The following is a 16458-nucleotide window of genomic DNA, read 5'->3' as shown; positions in this document are numbered from 1 at the left end:
AATACCTTGGGCACAAAAGGTCCCAGACACATAGTTATTCATATACTTACTTATCTACAACATATTGTGTCAATAGGTTAATGATCATAGTGTCTGGAAAATGTTAAAAATGCCTTATTTCCTTTGGACATTTACAGAAATAGAAACTTATTGTCACCAAAATATGTTTGAAACCAAGCTAACTTTAGCAATGTGATAACTATTTTCCTTTTACCCCATATACAGTAAATGTTGCTGTGTTATCTGACCTGATGGTTTGTTTAATTTCTATTCAGTCCACATTGACAACATAATTTCAGAGGAACATCCACTGTGTGTCCCTGCAATATTATAACATAGTCCACAATGCAGCTTAGAACGTTGAATTCTTGTAAATGTAAATTTGCTTTTACTGTTAAAAAAATAGGCTGACAATCTCAACTAAAGCTGGTCAATATGAATGTCATTTTTCTCTATATAACAGATTTAAAACAAGGTAAGTTGAACCAGAGAGCTGCAGAGATGCAATTCTGTGGATTTAATTTATACTGTCAGCAAACCTTGAGAAAAGACTTAGGAATGCTATTCATTTGCACCACAACTACCTGCCTAATGCCAGTGGATCATCTCCTGCGGGTGTCCTAGGATGATAAGGCATGTGGTATGTATGTGAACTGTTAAACCCCACCCTACCCCCCCACCCTCCCACACAAAAAAGCCATCAACAAATCTTAATCTGACAGAAAACATTTTATTCTGATGTTACTTTTTGCAGCAGCAACAGTGAAACAACAATTTCCTCCTCTGAACAGTGATAGACACTTAGAACATTATGCTCATACAAACACACAAAGTTCCCCTTTCTGATTAGTTGCTCTGATCTTATATATGTATTTCATTTAATTATTAAATTATGTACAGATTTGTTGTGATGACAGAGATGTAAGACATGGCAAGAGGGACTGAGGGAGTTTGTGTTCCAGTCAGTGACGGTAATTTAGTTGGCTTCAGGGGGTCAAGGGTGAGAGGCACATGTTGGCCCCTCCAAGTGCAGTCTGGGAAGCACCCAAAGGGAATGCCTGATGAGGATGTAGAAGGGTGGTGGAGTCACCACATGTATGCGTCATCGTATCTGTTGAAAGGCAGACAAAGAGACAACTGTGTAACAACTTCTAAATTCATATGTGCAATTGCTGGTCACATGACTCTTTCAGTGTTATCTTTACCTTGATCTCTGATCTCTGTTGCTGTTGCTGCCAAATAGCAGCTCTGCAACCACATCCTCCTGAGCTGAGCGCTTTCCATACCTGGCAGAGGGAAGAAGGGATTTTTACAATACATGTCAGGATTTTCAGAAAATTCTACAGCAGTCTTGATACTGTTAGGTAGTTTTCAGGTCAGAAATAGGTATTTTATGTATTTTAATTCTGTAACTTCTCGACATAACGAATTCCCTGACAGTGGTAGGGTTTGCTGCTCCCACCTTGGAAGTAGATAAATATGAAGAAAAAAAATTAAAGTAAAAGTACATTAAATATTCACAAGGAACAACATAATCCAGGATTGCAGGCTGTGGTGTCAGCCTCACTATGTTCGGTTCTTGCTCCCTTTGTTTCTCTAAAAAAGTTACAACTCAGGCTGCTGCACATTCAAAGCATTCAAGAGGGAAAATATCAGTTCCGTCTGTCCATTATCTCTGTAATCTCACTTGCCTCTTTCCAATATGTACCATGAGTGGTTAATGCTTCTTTGATCCCAATGCTCATATACAGTTAGATTCAGATTCAAGTGTGTGCGTTATAATGTGTATACAAGGGTGCCATTTCCAAGTTTGGATGGGTCTCATCATTTTCTTGCTAAAGAAACCAGAGCACCGAGGGAGCCTGCAAATGTAAAACCACTGAGCTGTTTAACAGATAATTCTGTGAAAATTCGTATGTGTGATTTTTTTTTTGGTGAAATAATCAACATAACTTTAGCAGAGTGACCTGCAGTTTCAACTCTCACTATGACTCCAGCACCCAATTTTACGCTTCACTATCACCTCCGTGTGTGTGTATGTGTGTGTGCGCGTGTGTTTGTCTGCTGCCATGTAAGGAAGCAATCAAGCAACCCACTTGCTCTGTCACAGCTGGCAACATATCAGACGGTAGGATGCTTTCCCCTCTGATATTGGCATGCTATCACCCATAAATCTCCATGGTTGGTCCTGCTTTTGTTCTCTATCTGCATGGCTGAATGTCTTTTTATCCTTTCCCTCCACTTTTCTTTATTTCCTTTATTTTCCTTCCTTTACTTTATTTTTCAAAAATACTGGGTGAAAAAGTCAGTCAGTCATGACAAACACTGACCTCTGCGACTGTCTCCTGATGGATGAGTGGAGCTGATTGAACTATTGTGTACACGGCTGGATCTACTCGGTAACTTACTCAGAGAGCAAACAGATATTTTCACAGAGCATATTTTGTCAAAATGATAATCAGAACTTAAGTTACGTTATGATTTTGGCAAATTTTCACTTTTCCAAAATTATTCAGCCATTTTTGCAAGAGTTTTATCCAAACTTGTACATTATTTGAATGATTTAGTGTAGCCTGTATCGTTTTAAGAATTATACATTGTGACCATTAATTGAACTAAAATGGTTTCTAAAGTTGTGACCAATGGAAATGTTGGAAAAAAAGAAAAAGGTCATGCCAAATGTTTTTTCTCCTTTGCACAAGCAAAGTATTAGCATAACAATGTATAAATGTATAGTATATATGCATACATAATGACACGGCAGGAAAATGTGTTCCCCCCCCCCCCCCCCCACGAAGGCTCTAATAACAAAGGTCGCTGCAGTACTGCCCTGATTTTCATATCTTCAATAGAAACACCTGCAATTTTCAATTCTAATTACATATTCTTATGAATTTCAATGTACAGAATAGCTATACACCTATAGATCCAGCCACTAGACTGCTCAGATCCAATAATGCTACAGTGTATCTGGACTGCTTTGAGGTGACAACCATCTCATCCCCATGTCAAATCATTCTTACCTTTATCACCAATGATGCATTAGCAGCTCAGTGAAATGTAAAAACCTTCAAACAAAAAGACTCTCTATAGCATTCTTTAAACCTGCTATTCAAATATCAATGAGCTATTTGACTTTCATGAGTAAGAACAGATGGCTCATGAGCCAGACTGCATCTGGAGACTTCATACATGCACCTCTTATACATGAGAGCAGCAGGCCTCAACTCAGGCTCCACTAACTGAATTTGGGATTTTTTCTGGGTCTGTCCGCACTGCTTTTATTGCTCTGATCCAGTTGATATGGAGGCCTGGAGGTTTTAGAAAATGGACGGTAATCTAATCTGTGGATCTTCAGTTTAGGTGAAGGCTTAGGAAGCATCACTCAGTGACAGAGCTGTGGGCTTAAAAGTGTGAATGTGATCTCTGCAACGGCAGATTAAATCAAATCTGGATAAAAGATAAGAAAAGGCATACATTCAAGGATTTTTATTTTAAGAGATAAAATTTGTTTGTGGTCATTCAATTTCTTGAGGATTCCTTTAGATCCACTTTGAATCCATTTATGGATTATGCATTCTTCTTCTAACCCCTCAACAACATAACCTTTTTAAGGATTTCAATTCTCAAAGTGAGATGGATGTTCAGAATAGATTTGCACTATTCAAGCCTGTTCCTGGAAAAAATTTTTAAATAAAAAACAGTCCAATCTGAGGGCCACATCCTTTGAAAGTCTGTTTTCTCGTTCCAAAAAACCTTTCCCCACTGCTTCCTCAGAAATGTGACCCAACGGCTGTGACAAAAATGATCAGCTTTGGGGTGGAATTATCAATATCTTGAATGATCTATTTCAACTTAACTTGTCTAAATCTCCTGCCTTATGTATTTTGGGTGTGTTACCAGAGAACATGAGTCTATCTGGAAGACAGAGGCTTTGGATACAATTAGCAACCTTAACTGGATGTAGGATAATACTGAGGCATTGGAAGTCAGCTAGCATCTGCTGTTTTAAAGAATGGACAGAGCTGATGACAAAAATGGCCTTATATGAGAGGGTAACCTTCAGTAGAAGAGGGAGAGAAGATCTGTTCAATCAGGTTTGGGAGGTATTTTTGAATTATATACAAGACATGACAAGATAAATGTGATATATGTGATACTCCTGTATCGATTTGATTTGCTCAGAGATCAAGGTTTAATATATGGTATAATGTAGGCACTTCGTTTGTCTTTTTCTTTTTTTTTGTCGTTTTTGTTTGTTTGCTCTGTAGTTTGGATTGTGAGTTAATGTTCATATGATATATTGAAAAGGGACAGAAGACTGGTGTACATCTATAATTTTCTTGATTTCACTGATTTGTATGTTTATCTGTCTGCCAAAAAGATTAATAAAAAAAAAAGAAAAAAAAGTTTAAAAAAAAAAGAAATCTGACCCAACAGAACATCACTTGATGTCTGCAAACACTGATGCCTTCAGGCCTGTAATATGTACAGGTTTGTGTGTGAGTATACCTCTGCCTGGTGATCAGATTGATGTAGTGTCTCAGGGCCGTGTAGTACTTGGCCAGCTCTTCGGGTGGTGCATCCTCACCGGGGTTTTCTGGTTTTGGGGGGTAGGCGTCTGCCAGCGCTCCCAAACAGACCAGCACACACAGCACAACGGCCACCAGCACTGTCCAAGGCTTCAGCATCACGACCATCTGTATCAAGACAGCAAGGAGTGGGAAGTGACGGTTGATGTGGGCCACAGTTTGCTTCACAATGCAGTAATCAGGAACTTAGACTAAAAATTATGAATCATTGTCAACTTCTTTTTTTTTTTTCATTACTCAGAGTAACACCTCAGGAAACACTGCGTCTGGACACTTTAGAGCAGATAAACATCATTCTTTTTATCCAATGACAAAAGATTTGATGTGTGTCAAACTTCTTCTGAAAGGCACAGCAGAATGGAATAAGAAGGTCATTTGATTTCATTTGAAACAGAACTTGGCTAGTAAGTGAAACTATTTTCAATCCAGATTTTGAGGAAGCCTTAACCTAAATGACCTGAATCAAAATTAATTGCACTGTCAGACTTCTCCAGAATGGTCTTGTTATTTATTTATTTAATCAAGTCAGGTTCCTTTAGCTGCTTTATTGAGCTTTTACAGCATGATTATTGTAATACACTGTGAAACTGTTCTACCTCACAGAGTCGAATTCAATTCAGGCCTGCTCCGCCGTGTCCCTCACCGGAAATAAATTACTATTGGAATGCAGCGCGAGTACAAAAGGTCTGCAAACAGAGTGAAGAAACGTTTTAAAAAAGAAAAAAGAAAACGAAAAAGAAAGAACCTACGGCGCTGTCCGTGGTGCTGAACGCTTTCTCTGCACCTCAAACTGATTTGACATCAGTTACATAATGAACATTAGTTTACCCCCCCCCCCCCCCCCCTCTTTTCGGCCAGGGCTATGCTGGTCACTAGTAATAAAAAGTAATATAGCCTCTAACAACTTGGACAAAAATTGCGCCCTCGTCTTATGTTTCTGCAGATCAGCTCACTTGCAAAGATTTGAGCCTTTTGTCAAGTATAGAATAACACAATCAAGTGCAATTTCCTCGACACACGTAAAGCCTGAAATAACAATTCCAAATACACAACAAGCAGGTATTAAAAGAAAAGAAAGAAAAAAACAATAATAAAGCGTGAGGAATGTGGACACTTACTTTGAGAAGACTAGGAGTTCCAGGTAGTAGTCAGAGCCACAGGTGGTGTCTAACAGCAGCAGAGCTACTTGTTTTTATTCTTTTATCTTTACTTTTTTCTTATAGCTGTTAAGGCTTTTTCCTCTTCGATCCGGTTTTACTCTGCAGGTCGCTGTTACCTTAGTTCCAAACACCGACAAGGGTGATTTATATAGTTAGCAATAACAGAGGAGGGAGGGGTTACACCATGCGAGTGTGTTTGTGAAGGAAACCGAGGGGGGTGGGTGAAGAGACTGAATGCGTCAGATGGTGATGATGATGGATACATTACTAATGCGTCGGTCACGCAGTTGGTCCAGTGTTTTTGATCGAGTCAACAGATGACATTTTAGGCCATGACACTGTCTGTTTGACACAATTCATGCGTTCAAACAGACGGTTTATTGTGAATTTCATGTAGTAAACATCCGCATGGCCCAAACAGGGTCATCGGACCATCACTAAGATCCGTAATGTTCTGTGAAACAAGAATATCATATTCCAACAGCATCTTGATCTACAACGTCAGCAGAACGAGCAACATCTTATCTTCATGACAGGTGAAGCAGATGCGTTTTGCTCCTTCACAGATTGTAGCTAAAATGCTGAGATGTTGTGATGACGCAGTGTTTCATTTATCCAAGGCTCTGACGCACAAACACCTGAACTATATGGCTTAATGCATCATCATGTGTCTTCCCAGGCTCTTCTCCTCTATATCCTAATCTTTTTTGTGAGTTTTTCTTTTATATTAATGATCTTAGTGTTTTACTTGCTGGAGTTAATCACTGCTCTGATCTTTCTCTATGATTTCAGATCTGTAACAGCTTGATGTTGAGATCCGTTGCATCCATATCACCTTGAAGGACTTTAAAATTGAATATGTGATGTTCATCTGGTTGAAACATAAACGTGTAGGACATTAATATAATACAATACATTACGATATGCATAACAATGCAATACATTATGATATGTCACAATAGGTCAAAATACATCACAATAAAATATTTATTTTATTGTCACCTGGTGGGGGGGACTTAATTTGGACTCAAGTGCTGTCACATTTCCCCCTTCAATAAGTATAGAAACACACAGTAATCCACTTGTACCCAGTGACACATAGCCTACTAGTCAACTAGACAGCAGCATTCATTGCACAACACTCATATTGAGAATGAAAAATAAATTGCCTGAAATATTAAAATGTTGCAATTCATCATAATTTCGTCAGAAGTTCACCCAACAGTCCTGGTGTCAGTCTATGAAAAAAGCTGTATCTTAGGCTTATCATTTAGAAGGTCGCAGATGCTGGAGCCTGTCCCAGCAGACAGGAAACTTCACACACTCTAAGGAGCCAGACAACCTGACAGACAAGAATGTCTTCATGGGAATTCAGTGCACCTGGAGAAAACCATGCAGGCAGTGGGGGAACATAAAAAGCCCACACAGAAATGTCAACTTGCTGCACCCACAGAGATCTAATGTAACACTCAGAAACCCAGATAGATAGGTTTATCTATGGAGATCCAAACGCATGTAATTTTCTCTCAGTAAAGTCCAGATGGCATAGTTGGTTTGGATGAAGATTGGTCCTGGTTACTAAAACAGAGATTTAATGTTTCAATGAATAGTAGCACTTTGGGGTTTTTGCACTTTTTTTTGGTCCTATAATGACAATAAATTATTATTATTATTATTATTGTTATTATTGTTGTTGTTGTTATCATTACTATAATTATCATCAACAAATTATTTTCTAAATCTGTCATGATTTTAAAAACAGTAACTTTTCGAGTTACAGTTAAGCAATCAATTTTGTCAACTGATATGAAAATTCCTTTAAGCAGACTGAGTCCATTATAGTCTTTTTTCCCTCTGAATTTTTAATGTTCCCAGTTGACTGGTTTATAAACAGGGTTTGACTATGTTCCACTGTGGAAATCTCTGTACTAGGAATAAGCAAATTTTCCGTGATCGGCACATTTAATGAGAAGCTTTTCTGGTACCAGCATGATTAGAATGGCTGAAGCATTTAAAGTGCTTCATTTCTATTGCATCAGATTTGATGAATTGCAGTTGGGGATTTTTAGAACAGGTTCAATAACATTAGTGTCACTGGCTCATGGTTATGAGGCTGTTATTTACTCTCTCATTTCCTTTTATTGATTTAGCAGAAGTAAAAATGTCAAGTTATTCAAACCCACTCTTGCACAAGGAGACTTATTGTATTTTAGAATTTTCCCCATGTGTCTCTTATCTACAGATCCTTGGATTCATTTTCGCCCCAGAGGTGTGGATATATTTATGACTGAATTGGGGAAACTGTTAGATATTTTAAAAAATACATAGGGTTAAATAAGCACCCGTGAGCTAATATTAAAACTAACAATTCTAAGTACATATTTAATCTTTTTTTTTGCTTGACTTGCCTTCAGAATCAGCCATTTTTGTTTCAGACACTGTGCTAACTGCTCCAATAAGAAGCTCTGCTGGCACACGTCCAACAAAGAGAATCTTTTTAAAAGCAAGACAGGAGATTCTAATTCCAGAGGCAATCTTTGAGCTGAGCACTTCTTTATCCAGATCAATGACTCTTATTGATCCTCCCATTTCTTCTCAACAGAGCAGTTAGTTTGTAGTCATTATTGCACCAATTAATTTGATCATAATTTTAACAGAAACTATTCACATGGGAGTGAAAAAAAGAATAGTTGCAAAGGTTTAGAGAGAGACACAGAACAAGGCTGAAAGTGCACCTAAAAAGCGGAATGAGCCTTCACACAAGACTATTTCCAACATTGTCAAAATAGATTTTTGGAGTTTGTTGGACTAAAAAACTTGACATATGTAACACAAATCTATGTTGATATTTGTAGAGACACAATTGGGTTTCAGTTTCCACTGCAAAGGGTGAAATCTAATAATTTGAATGTAATTATTCTGCTGCAATATAATATATTGTAATTCTGAAAGAAAATTCCAAAATGATTAAGACGTATTATGTTTAAGTGAAGTAAAAGTACCCGCAATTTAATTTTCAAGCTGTGTTGGCATGAAGTGAAGCAAGTGACGGCCCAGAAGATAAGAAATTAATCTTTCACCTTAAATGCTGTTATTCTTTGGAAAATAAAGATGTTGGAAATATATTAGACATCTTTCCTGTATAAATATCCATGCAGATGAACTGGATAAAAAATGGGGACAACAAACAAAATGAAATAAATCTAGCTCTAAGCAATTAAAATGGGACAAAACAATTCAGCAGAGAACAGTTGCCATAGCAACATTGCCATCTGATGACATTATGAGTGGTTGTGAGTACTGATGAATGCAATGGCCATTGCAGCAGGTTGGTGGTCAGCAATTTTGATGACCTGAAGAAAGAGAGCTATGATTTCACTTCCTGTTTGGCATTTTTGTTGGTGATTGATTGTTTGCAATGATTCTAAATAATCCAAAATGCACCCAGGCTTGGTTTCATGAAAATTGGAAAAAAAAAACAACATGCAGACTTTTCCATAAAATCCAATATGGCAACATTTAGATAATTAAATGCTTTAACCTAAATCCAGACAATGGCACTTTTATTTTCAAATCAAATCAAATTTATTTGTATAGCACATTTCATGTACAAACAATTCAAAGTGCTTTACATAAAATAAAAGCATTGCAGCAGGGAGTGGAGGAAGCATTAAAATACATAAAAGAATATAAAGAGAAACAAATAAAATAATTTAAATGAATTTAAAAACAAGCAACAGTCTAGATAAGTTAAAAGATATCGTGCAGATTTCATGCATAGACATGAGAACAGAAATGTTTTTAACCTGGACTTAAAAATGTCTAATCTCCACTGGCAGTTTGTTCCACTTGTTTGCAGCATAACAGCTAAATGCTGCTTCTCCATGTTTAGTCTGGACTCTGGACTGGACCAGCTGACCTGAGTCCTTGGACCTAAGAGCTCTGCTGGGTTTATATTCTCTGAACATATCACAGATGTATTTTGGGCCTAAACCGTTCTGGGATTTGTAAACCATCAGCAGGCTTTTAAAATCTATTCTGTGACTGACTGGAAGCCAGTCAGTCACAGGCAGGTTACATGCAAAGGTCATCGCATCTCCAAACTCCACCAACAACAACAGACAAAAAGTTAAAACATAATTTCTCTTCTGGACCCCAACTTATATTTTTCTCTTTTCTTCACAAACCCATTTATATCCATCTTAATCTCCCACAGTCTCTTCCTCTATTACGCAGAGAAATCAGTACAAACATGTCTTAACTGTCAACCTTTGTCTATGCCCTGAGCAAACACAGGAGCCAAAAGCTTACTGTGAGAGTGTAAATGTGTTTGGAGAAGCCACAGCACCGTAGTTCCTTCCTCAAATACTACCAAGGATAATGTACTGCTAAAAGGGCAATTATGACAATAGTGTGCACATATTTGTATATGCATGTGTGTGATTCTGTTCCCAAGAGACTATGTTTATTCTGCCAATGATCCTTTTCACTGCATTCCATATTAATCTTTGAAATAAGACCGATGAGAAAAGACAGTAAAGTAGTGAGCAGAATAAAACTGAAATGACCTGGAAAATGACTTTGTCATGAAGCCATAATGAGGTGCTTGACCACAAAATAAAGGATATTGACAAAAAATAAAGGAAGGAATTGTATTGCAAGTGTAAGATTGACCCTGATCGAGGTTAGTTGCCCTTTACCATAATGTAATATTGATAAGCAGACTAACATTTTTTCTTGGGTTACATTCGGCTGATGACTCAGCAATCCAGGTTAATAGAATAATCAATGTTATCATATCAACACCTGATCACAGTACTGCTTTTGTTTAGACAGTTAAACAGTTTTACTACTGTTGTTCTATGCTGTTGTTTGCTGGGGGAGTTGCACTACAGACAAAAACTGTAGGCGCCTGGACAAACTGGTGAAAAAGGCTGGTCCCGTTGTAGGCAGAAAGCTGGACCCTCTCAGTGCTGTGGTGGAGAAACGGATGAGGAGGAAATTGTATTCTGTTTTGGAGAACGATAAACGTCTTGGCAGGACAGAGGAGCTGCTGCAGTGAGAAGCTCATCTCTCTGCGCTGCAGGACTGAGAGGTTCAGAAGGTCCTTTGTTCCCACAGCCATAAGGCTTTTTAACAGTGACTGCTGAGTTCTTCTCAAATTGATTGATTGATTTTTTTTATTTTTATTTATTTCGTCATTTATTATTATGATCATTATTATTGTTATTATTATTATTAGTTAGTAGTAGTATTTTTTTTAGAATTGGTATTATTATTGTTGTTGTTAATATACAATCATTGTAAATATTAATCATTTTTGAGCTACTTGACTAATTTGAATTTCCTCCATTGGGGGATGAATAAAGTATTTTTCTATTCTATTCTATTCTATTCTATTTTAAGTTTAAGGACTAGTACAAAATGACCAACTCTGATCTTTTTTTCTAACAAATGTAACATATTTCAGCTGGAAAATTGGAAGATATCAAACTTTGGAATATCTAACAGAAGTTAGAATACTAACTACATTTACTTTACTGAAGGGATGGCTTGATGTTATAGTTTTATTCAGTGTTGTTTGTTGCTGTGCTGTGAGTTACATAAGCCTTCTCACAAATATAGCATTACTTGATTTATTTTTGCAACATGATGTTAATATAAGTAACCACATTTTTTTTTGCTGTATGTAACCCAACTGCTTGAGAGCTGCATACTTTTGGCTGAGCCATTGTGCATTTTTTTGAGCATGCTTGGGCCTGAAGCTCTGAGCCAAAAATCTTTCAGCATTTCAGTTGTGGGGCTACTGGCCCGGCACTACTGCCCTAACACCTGCCTGCAATATGCAGCATAACTTAAAAAGTTATACAACTCACTTATTTAACAGTTTGTAAGCTGAAGTTACGGTAAGTTATAAGAAAGTCAGGAAGGCTACAAAGAGTCATGTAAAGACCAATAATGAATACCAGAACAGCTGTTTGATTGATGTTCCTTTTTGTCTTTGTTAGAATTTTACCAACAAGGCATATATAGAATTAAGCAACCACAGTGGTAATATCAGAAAAGCTACTTTGGTTGCACAATGACAGACAGCAATTTAGTGACTTTCTGGCCCCAAGAGTTATTGTTGGACCACAGGCCCTGATCCTGGCCCTTAACCCTGTAGGAGCCTTGTGTGTCCAGCTTAAGACTCGCAAAGGTAAAAAGACAGTGAGGCTGCGGGTGTGTAAGATGTGTGATGACACTGTGCAATGAGAACACTGAGAATAGGTTGTTTGTTCAAAACCAAATTAGGTTATGATCCAAAAGAGATTAACATAGATACTGTTATCTCATCAGTTGTGTCAAAACTTGAGAGTATTTTTTTCATTTGAAGAAGAATGAAAGCGCTGATTAAAATGTTCTGCTGCTTGTTTTTGTATTTCCTCTTTAGCAGTCCTGTACATTACTTTGTATTTTGCCCTTTCTAAACAGTTTCGAAAGATGACTTCCTCAGATGGTTCTGTGTAGCAAACCATGTGATGTGTGAAGTTAGTTTCCTGTGAGTACCACACAAAATCTTACAACATTATAAAGGCTGACACAATTATTATATTATTCTGCTGATGAGCAGCTGGTTGTGTAATCAAACAGTGGAAGATACACCCTGGACAGGTTCATCACAGACCATTTCAAGAAAATTTACTTGACTCGGCTTTTCACCTGAATTCCCTGTTAGCCCTTTGATGGAGTGGCTGCAGTGGCGCGCGTCGATGAAGTCATCCCACTAGACATATGTGTAGAAAGCTTCCTATAAGCCCCCCGATACCCCCGGATAACAACAACATGGCAGCTATGAGCTAACAGTGCAATAGTACGCGTTCCCTCATTCATTTCGCTTAAAGTATTGGTGAAATAAAGACAGATAATGCCTTATTTAGAGGCTGTATTGTCTATGTCCTGTTCACTCCCGTTATATGGATATACGCAGATCTCAAGTAATCTAAATATCTTCCGAAGGACGTCGACTTTCACCAAACTGTTATCGGTGAGTAGATGAACATATTTTATGCCAGAAAAAATGGCCCAGGTTTAAAAAAAAAACTAACTTCTCCTTTAATATTGAGTGTTTAACAATGATCAGTCAAAGTGAGAAAATTACATTTGAAGTTCAGTGGGATTGATGAGCGCTCCTTTTAATGAGAATGACAGATATAATTGAAAACTTTAAAGGCAAAAAGCTACTTAAATGTATCTTTGGTAACTAACACATATTAACCACTTTTCATTAATCTGGTGGAAACTGGAAGTGAAAAATATCCCTGGTGCTTCTCAGTCACATTCTTCTTCTTAGAGACGGAAACCTGACCAGAAGAAATCCGACCTTGTAACATATACATATCACTTTCAAGTGTGAACCGCTGTAGCCACATTAACTGCCCAGACATGAACAGGAGAGGGGGGTTGATTTGACACACGATCAGCTGTTTAGAGGAATCTGACTGGTAACGATATTACATTTTACTCAGCATCTGAGCCAAATGAAAAAGAGAAGTGTTAAGTGAACTGCAGTAGAAGCTTCTGCTCTCTATCTGATTATATATCAATATTTAACTGTTCCAATCAACCAACATTTTGTTTAACACAGTGAAATCGTGGTGGTCACGATTCTCTTTTAACAAACAGCAGGAATAGTGTGAAGACATTTTCTCAGATGAAACAATATATTCTTTTCTTCACTCGAGAGCAACTATCTTGTGACTGTAGTGTAACTAAACTCTCAAAGTATGAGACAGTCTTTGAGCCAGTGCAATAATATTCACACTGAAATTCTACAGCTACTCTTGTTTCACCATTCTCTAAGCACAGGATTTTCTCAACAGTTTACAGATAGTAAAACCAAACTTTTTGTCGACATGACATCAAATTTGATGTTTAAGTCTTTTCAACTATTTTCAATACATCACCTATACAACAATGACAAAAAAGCTGTTTTGTTAGTATTTTTAAAGGTTTGATTTCAAATGATTTCAGAGTTTGCATATCCCTGAAAAATTATTTGAAAAATAATTTTGTTGCTAATATTAATTTGATATATGCCCTCATAATAAATTAGCATCCTATGAGATGCTTTCTGAATATCTGCCAAGCTGATGCAAAATAGTAAGCACAGCCTGCTCAGGCCACTAGAGCTGACAAATCAGAGAAAACTGGGCTGTTTGGGAGGGGGCCAGTCACCATAGCATCTGTTTTTACTACATTTAAGCAGAAGGAACTAGCACTCTATTGCCTGATTCACTTAAATGAGTGAGTAGTGAGCAAATGTCATCATTCCTTCAAAGGTTAACACTTACTGTGCATATTTACCCGACAAAATTCACTATAAAAAGCCTCCTTTAATTGCCCTGTTCATGTCCACCCATTGTCCAGAAGAAAATGTCAGCAGCTTAGGTTTTGACAAACCACCAAAACATTTAATCAAATTTTCATGGACCAGAAGAGCAAGGTCTCACTCCCATCTTATACCAATACTGAGGTGGTTTTGTGCGTGGTTTCACTACCTTTTCCTAACCTTAATTCCAGTAGTGTGGGTCTTAATTTGGCTTAAGATCGGTTTAGAATCACAAGTTTAACTCAGAGAGAACATATCAGTGTGTCTCCATCAGTGAGTTTGTACGTGTGTGTGTGTTTGTGTCTGATTGTATCAACAGCAGCATTGTAAAGGTTGGAATCGCTGAAAGCGGGGAGGAAGAGTGGCAGGAAACATTTAACCAGCACTGATAAAACGGAGAGTACAGACCCTGTCACTGCACATCACTCAGCGTCAACACACACACACACACAAAACAACATAAAGATTCACTGACACACACTTACAATATACAAAAGTCTTTTGTCTTTTCTGTGATGTATACTTTTTTCTATAAAGCTCATCCTTGAGAGAGTCAACAGTTATTATTCTACAGGCACATGCTTATTATTTAATGTGTTATTATTCACACACAAAGACAACGCACATACTGAGATGGTTTTAAAGCCCATCTCCTGTCTGGATGTTCAGGAGCCTTCCAGTGTTTATTTAAGTCTGGGATTCTTTTATCTGCATCTCTGCTCTGTCAAGACAATATGCCAGCCTGACTTCCCTGATAACCAGCCATATCAGCTCTAAGAACAGCACATCACTCTAATGGACCCTGCCGTGAGTATGTGTATGAGTGCACACGTCCCTCATTTTGCCTTTTTATTCTTTTTTTTTTCTTTTGGTGCATGTGTTTCTAGCATACCATGTGAAAAAGTATTATTGTATGAACCATGAACTCCTGTGCACACCAAAGTATTCTAGATTCAAATGTGGGACCGTATGACAACTAAGACTTGGTCTAAACTGGGTCATGGAACAGCACAGTAATCCCAAGCGCACCGGATGATTTTCTTTGCTATGTACAGAAAACCTTAGAATTGAAAATGTTTTATGTTGTGTAATCTTTTCCTTTCTCTGAACACCTCTGTGTATTGCAGAGTTAAGAGAATATCTTAATCTGAAAACACAGCTTTATCTATTCATTAGAAATAGGAACTGATAATATATTAGCCAAGATTAACGATCTTAAGTTTCATAGTCATCTCATAACACTTATTGTTTTCATATTCTCCACCAAGCAGTAAATTAATTAAATCCAACTGCCAATTTCATTATCTATGATTGGTGATTAAAGTGTGCAATACCATCAGTCTCTCATAGCATGTTTTAATATCAGCATCTCAATAACAGGTGGGCTCTTTATTAAAAGAATCACACAGTACATATATAAATCAAAAGAAAACACCCACTGTTTTCAACAGCTAGTCACATGTATTTTCCAAAGAGTTTAACAACAAGGTTTGCATATAAAACAGGAAAAGAATGTTTCTGTTCCAGATATCCAGAGATCTTTTTTAACGAGAAGTCTGTCACAAGTTTTGAGAATCTAATGCATCTAATATATTCTGAACTACTTTCATTCATTGATTTATATAGATCTGGTTGATTTGTGTGTCAAAATTCAGTGCTTTTGTCTACAAACATTAAACCTATTGCATTAATATAACATATACATGTTAATTTTGAAAATGGACCTGTTTTATAATAAGTTAACGCAACAATTGTTTTTGACTAAAGATTAAAAAAAGCACGTTCTGTGAATGTGATCCTTGGTCTGATCCATAGTGTGGAAAATCAAGAAGGGATGTAGCCTAATTCAGAGCCAGCTCTAGCCCTAGGCTACATTATGGTTTTTAATAATTGGTTATAAGACGGTTGTTTTTTTAGCACAGCCTCCAGCAGGTGGCGCCTTAGGCCCTGTGGCTTATGCCGGCTCTGGCCTAATCTTGTAGATGGCAAGATGAAATGGATAAAGAAAGAGCCTTTTGAATGGCCATTTTATCTGCAAAGCCATGCCAGATGGTTCTCTCTGCCATTACTGTCGATGTGAATTATGTTATCGTCCGAGTACACTGAGTCTTAATTATCACTCGCTCGCAAAACACACTGCTGATGCAGTGATCCCTACTCAATCTTTCCAAAGGCAGACCACACTGAGTAGTTTGCAACAGAGTTGGCTGGATAACTCTATTTGCACCAAGGTTAGACACAGTTCGGTGTGTAAGATTATTTTCTTAAAGTGTGAATGTTACACAGGAATGTTAAATTCACTTTAATTTGCCATGATGAGCTTTCAGCATTTTTT

The 16458-nt window shown here is 37.4% G+C and overlaps 1 protein-coding gene across 1 annotated transcript; it reads right to left on the bottom strand.

The window, feature by feature from the left end:
• Positions 1 to 745: 745 nt before the first annotated feature.
• Positions 746 to 5856, bottom strand: pyya (peptide YYa). The gene is made up of 4 exons (XM_075453536.1): positions 5711 to 5856; positions 4513 to 4700; positions 1206 to 1286; positions 746 to 1111 (listed from the first exon to the last, which is right to left on the bottom strand). The coding sequence occupies exons 2-4, from the start codon at positions 4698 to 4700 to the stop codon at positions 1087 to 1089; spliced, it is 294 nt and encodes a 97-aa protein (XP_075309651.1). The 5' UTR covers positions 5711 to 5856; the 3' UTR covers positions 746 to 1086.
• Between the last annotated feature and the right edge of the window lie 10602 nt (positions 5857 to 16458).

This window comes from Odontesthes bonariensis, chromosome 21 (assembly GCF_027942865.1).
Source record: "Odontesthes bonariensis isolate fOdoBon6 chromosome 21, fOdoBon6.hap1, whole genome shotgun sequence".
Classification (NCBI taxonomy): domain Eukaryota; kingdom Metazoa; phylum Chordata; class Actinopteri; order Atheriniformes; family Atherinopsidae; genus Odontesthes; species Odontesthes bonariensis.
The sequence above is the reverse complement of the archived record's forward strand: the minus strand, read 5'-3'. Positions and strand labels throughout refer to the sequence as shown.

What these genes read in the sequence shown, in the direction of transcription:
- pyya (XM_075453536.1), bottom strand. Translation starts at nt 4,700, where the DNA reads ATGGTCGTGATGCTGAAGCCTTGGACAGTGCTGGTGGCCGTTGTGCTG. An exon ending in AATCTGATCACCAGGCAGAG is followed by an intron (nt 1,287 to 4,512) that starts GTATACTCACAC and finishes TCCCTCTGCCAG; the next exon opens with GTATGGAAAGCGCTCAGCTC. An exon ending in AACAGAGATCAGAGATCAAG is followed by an intron (nt 1,112 to 1,205) that starts GTAAAGATAACA and finishes GCCTTTCAACAG; the next exon opens with ATACGATGACGCATACATGT.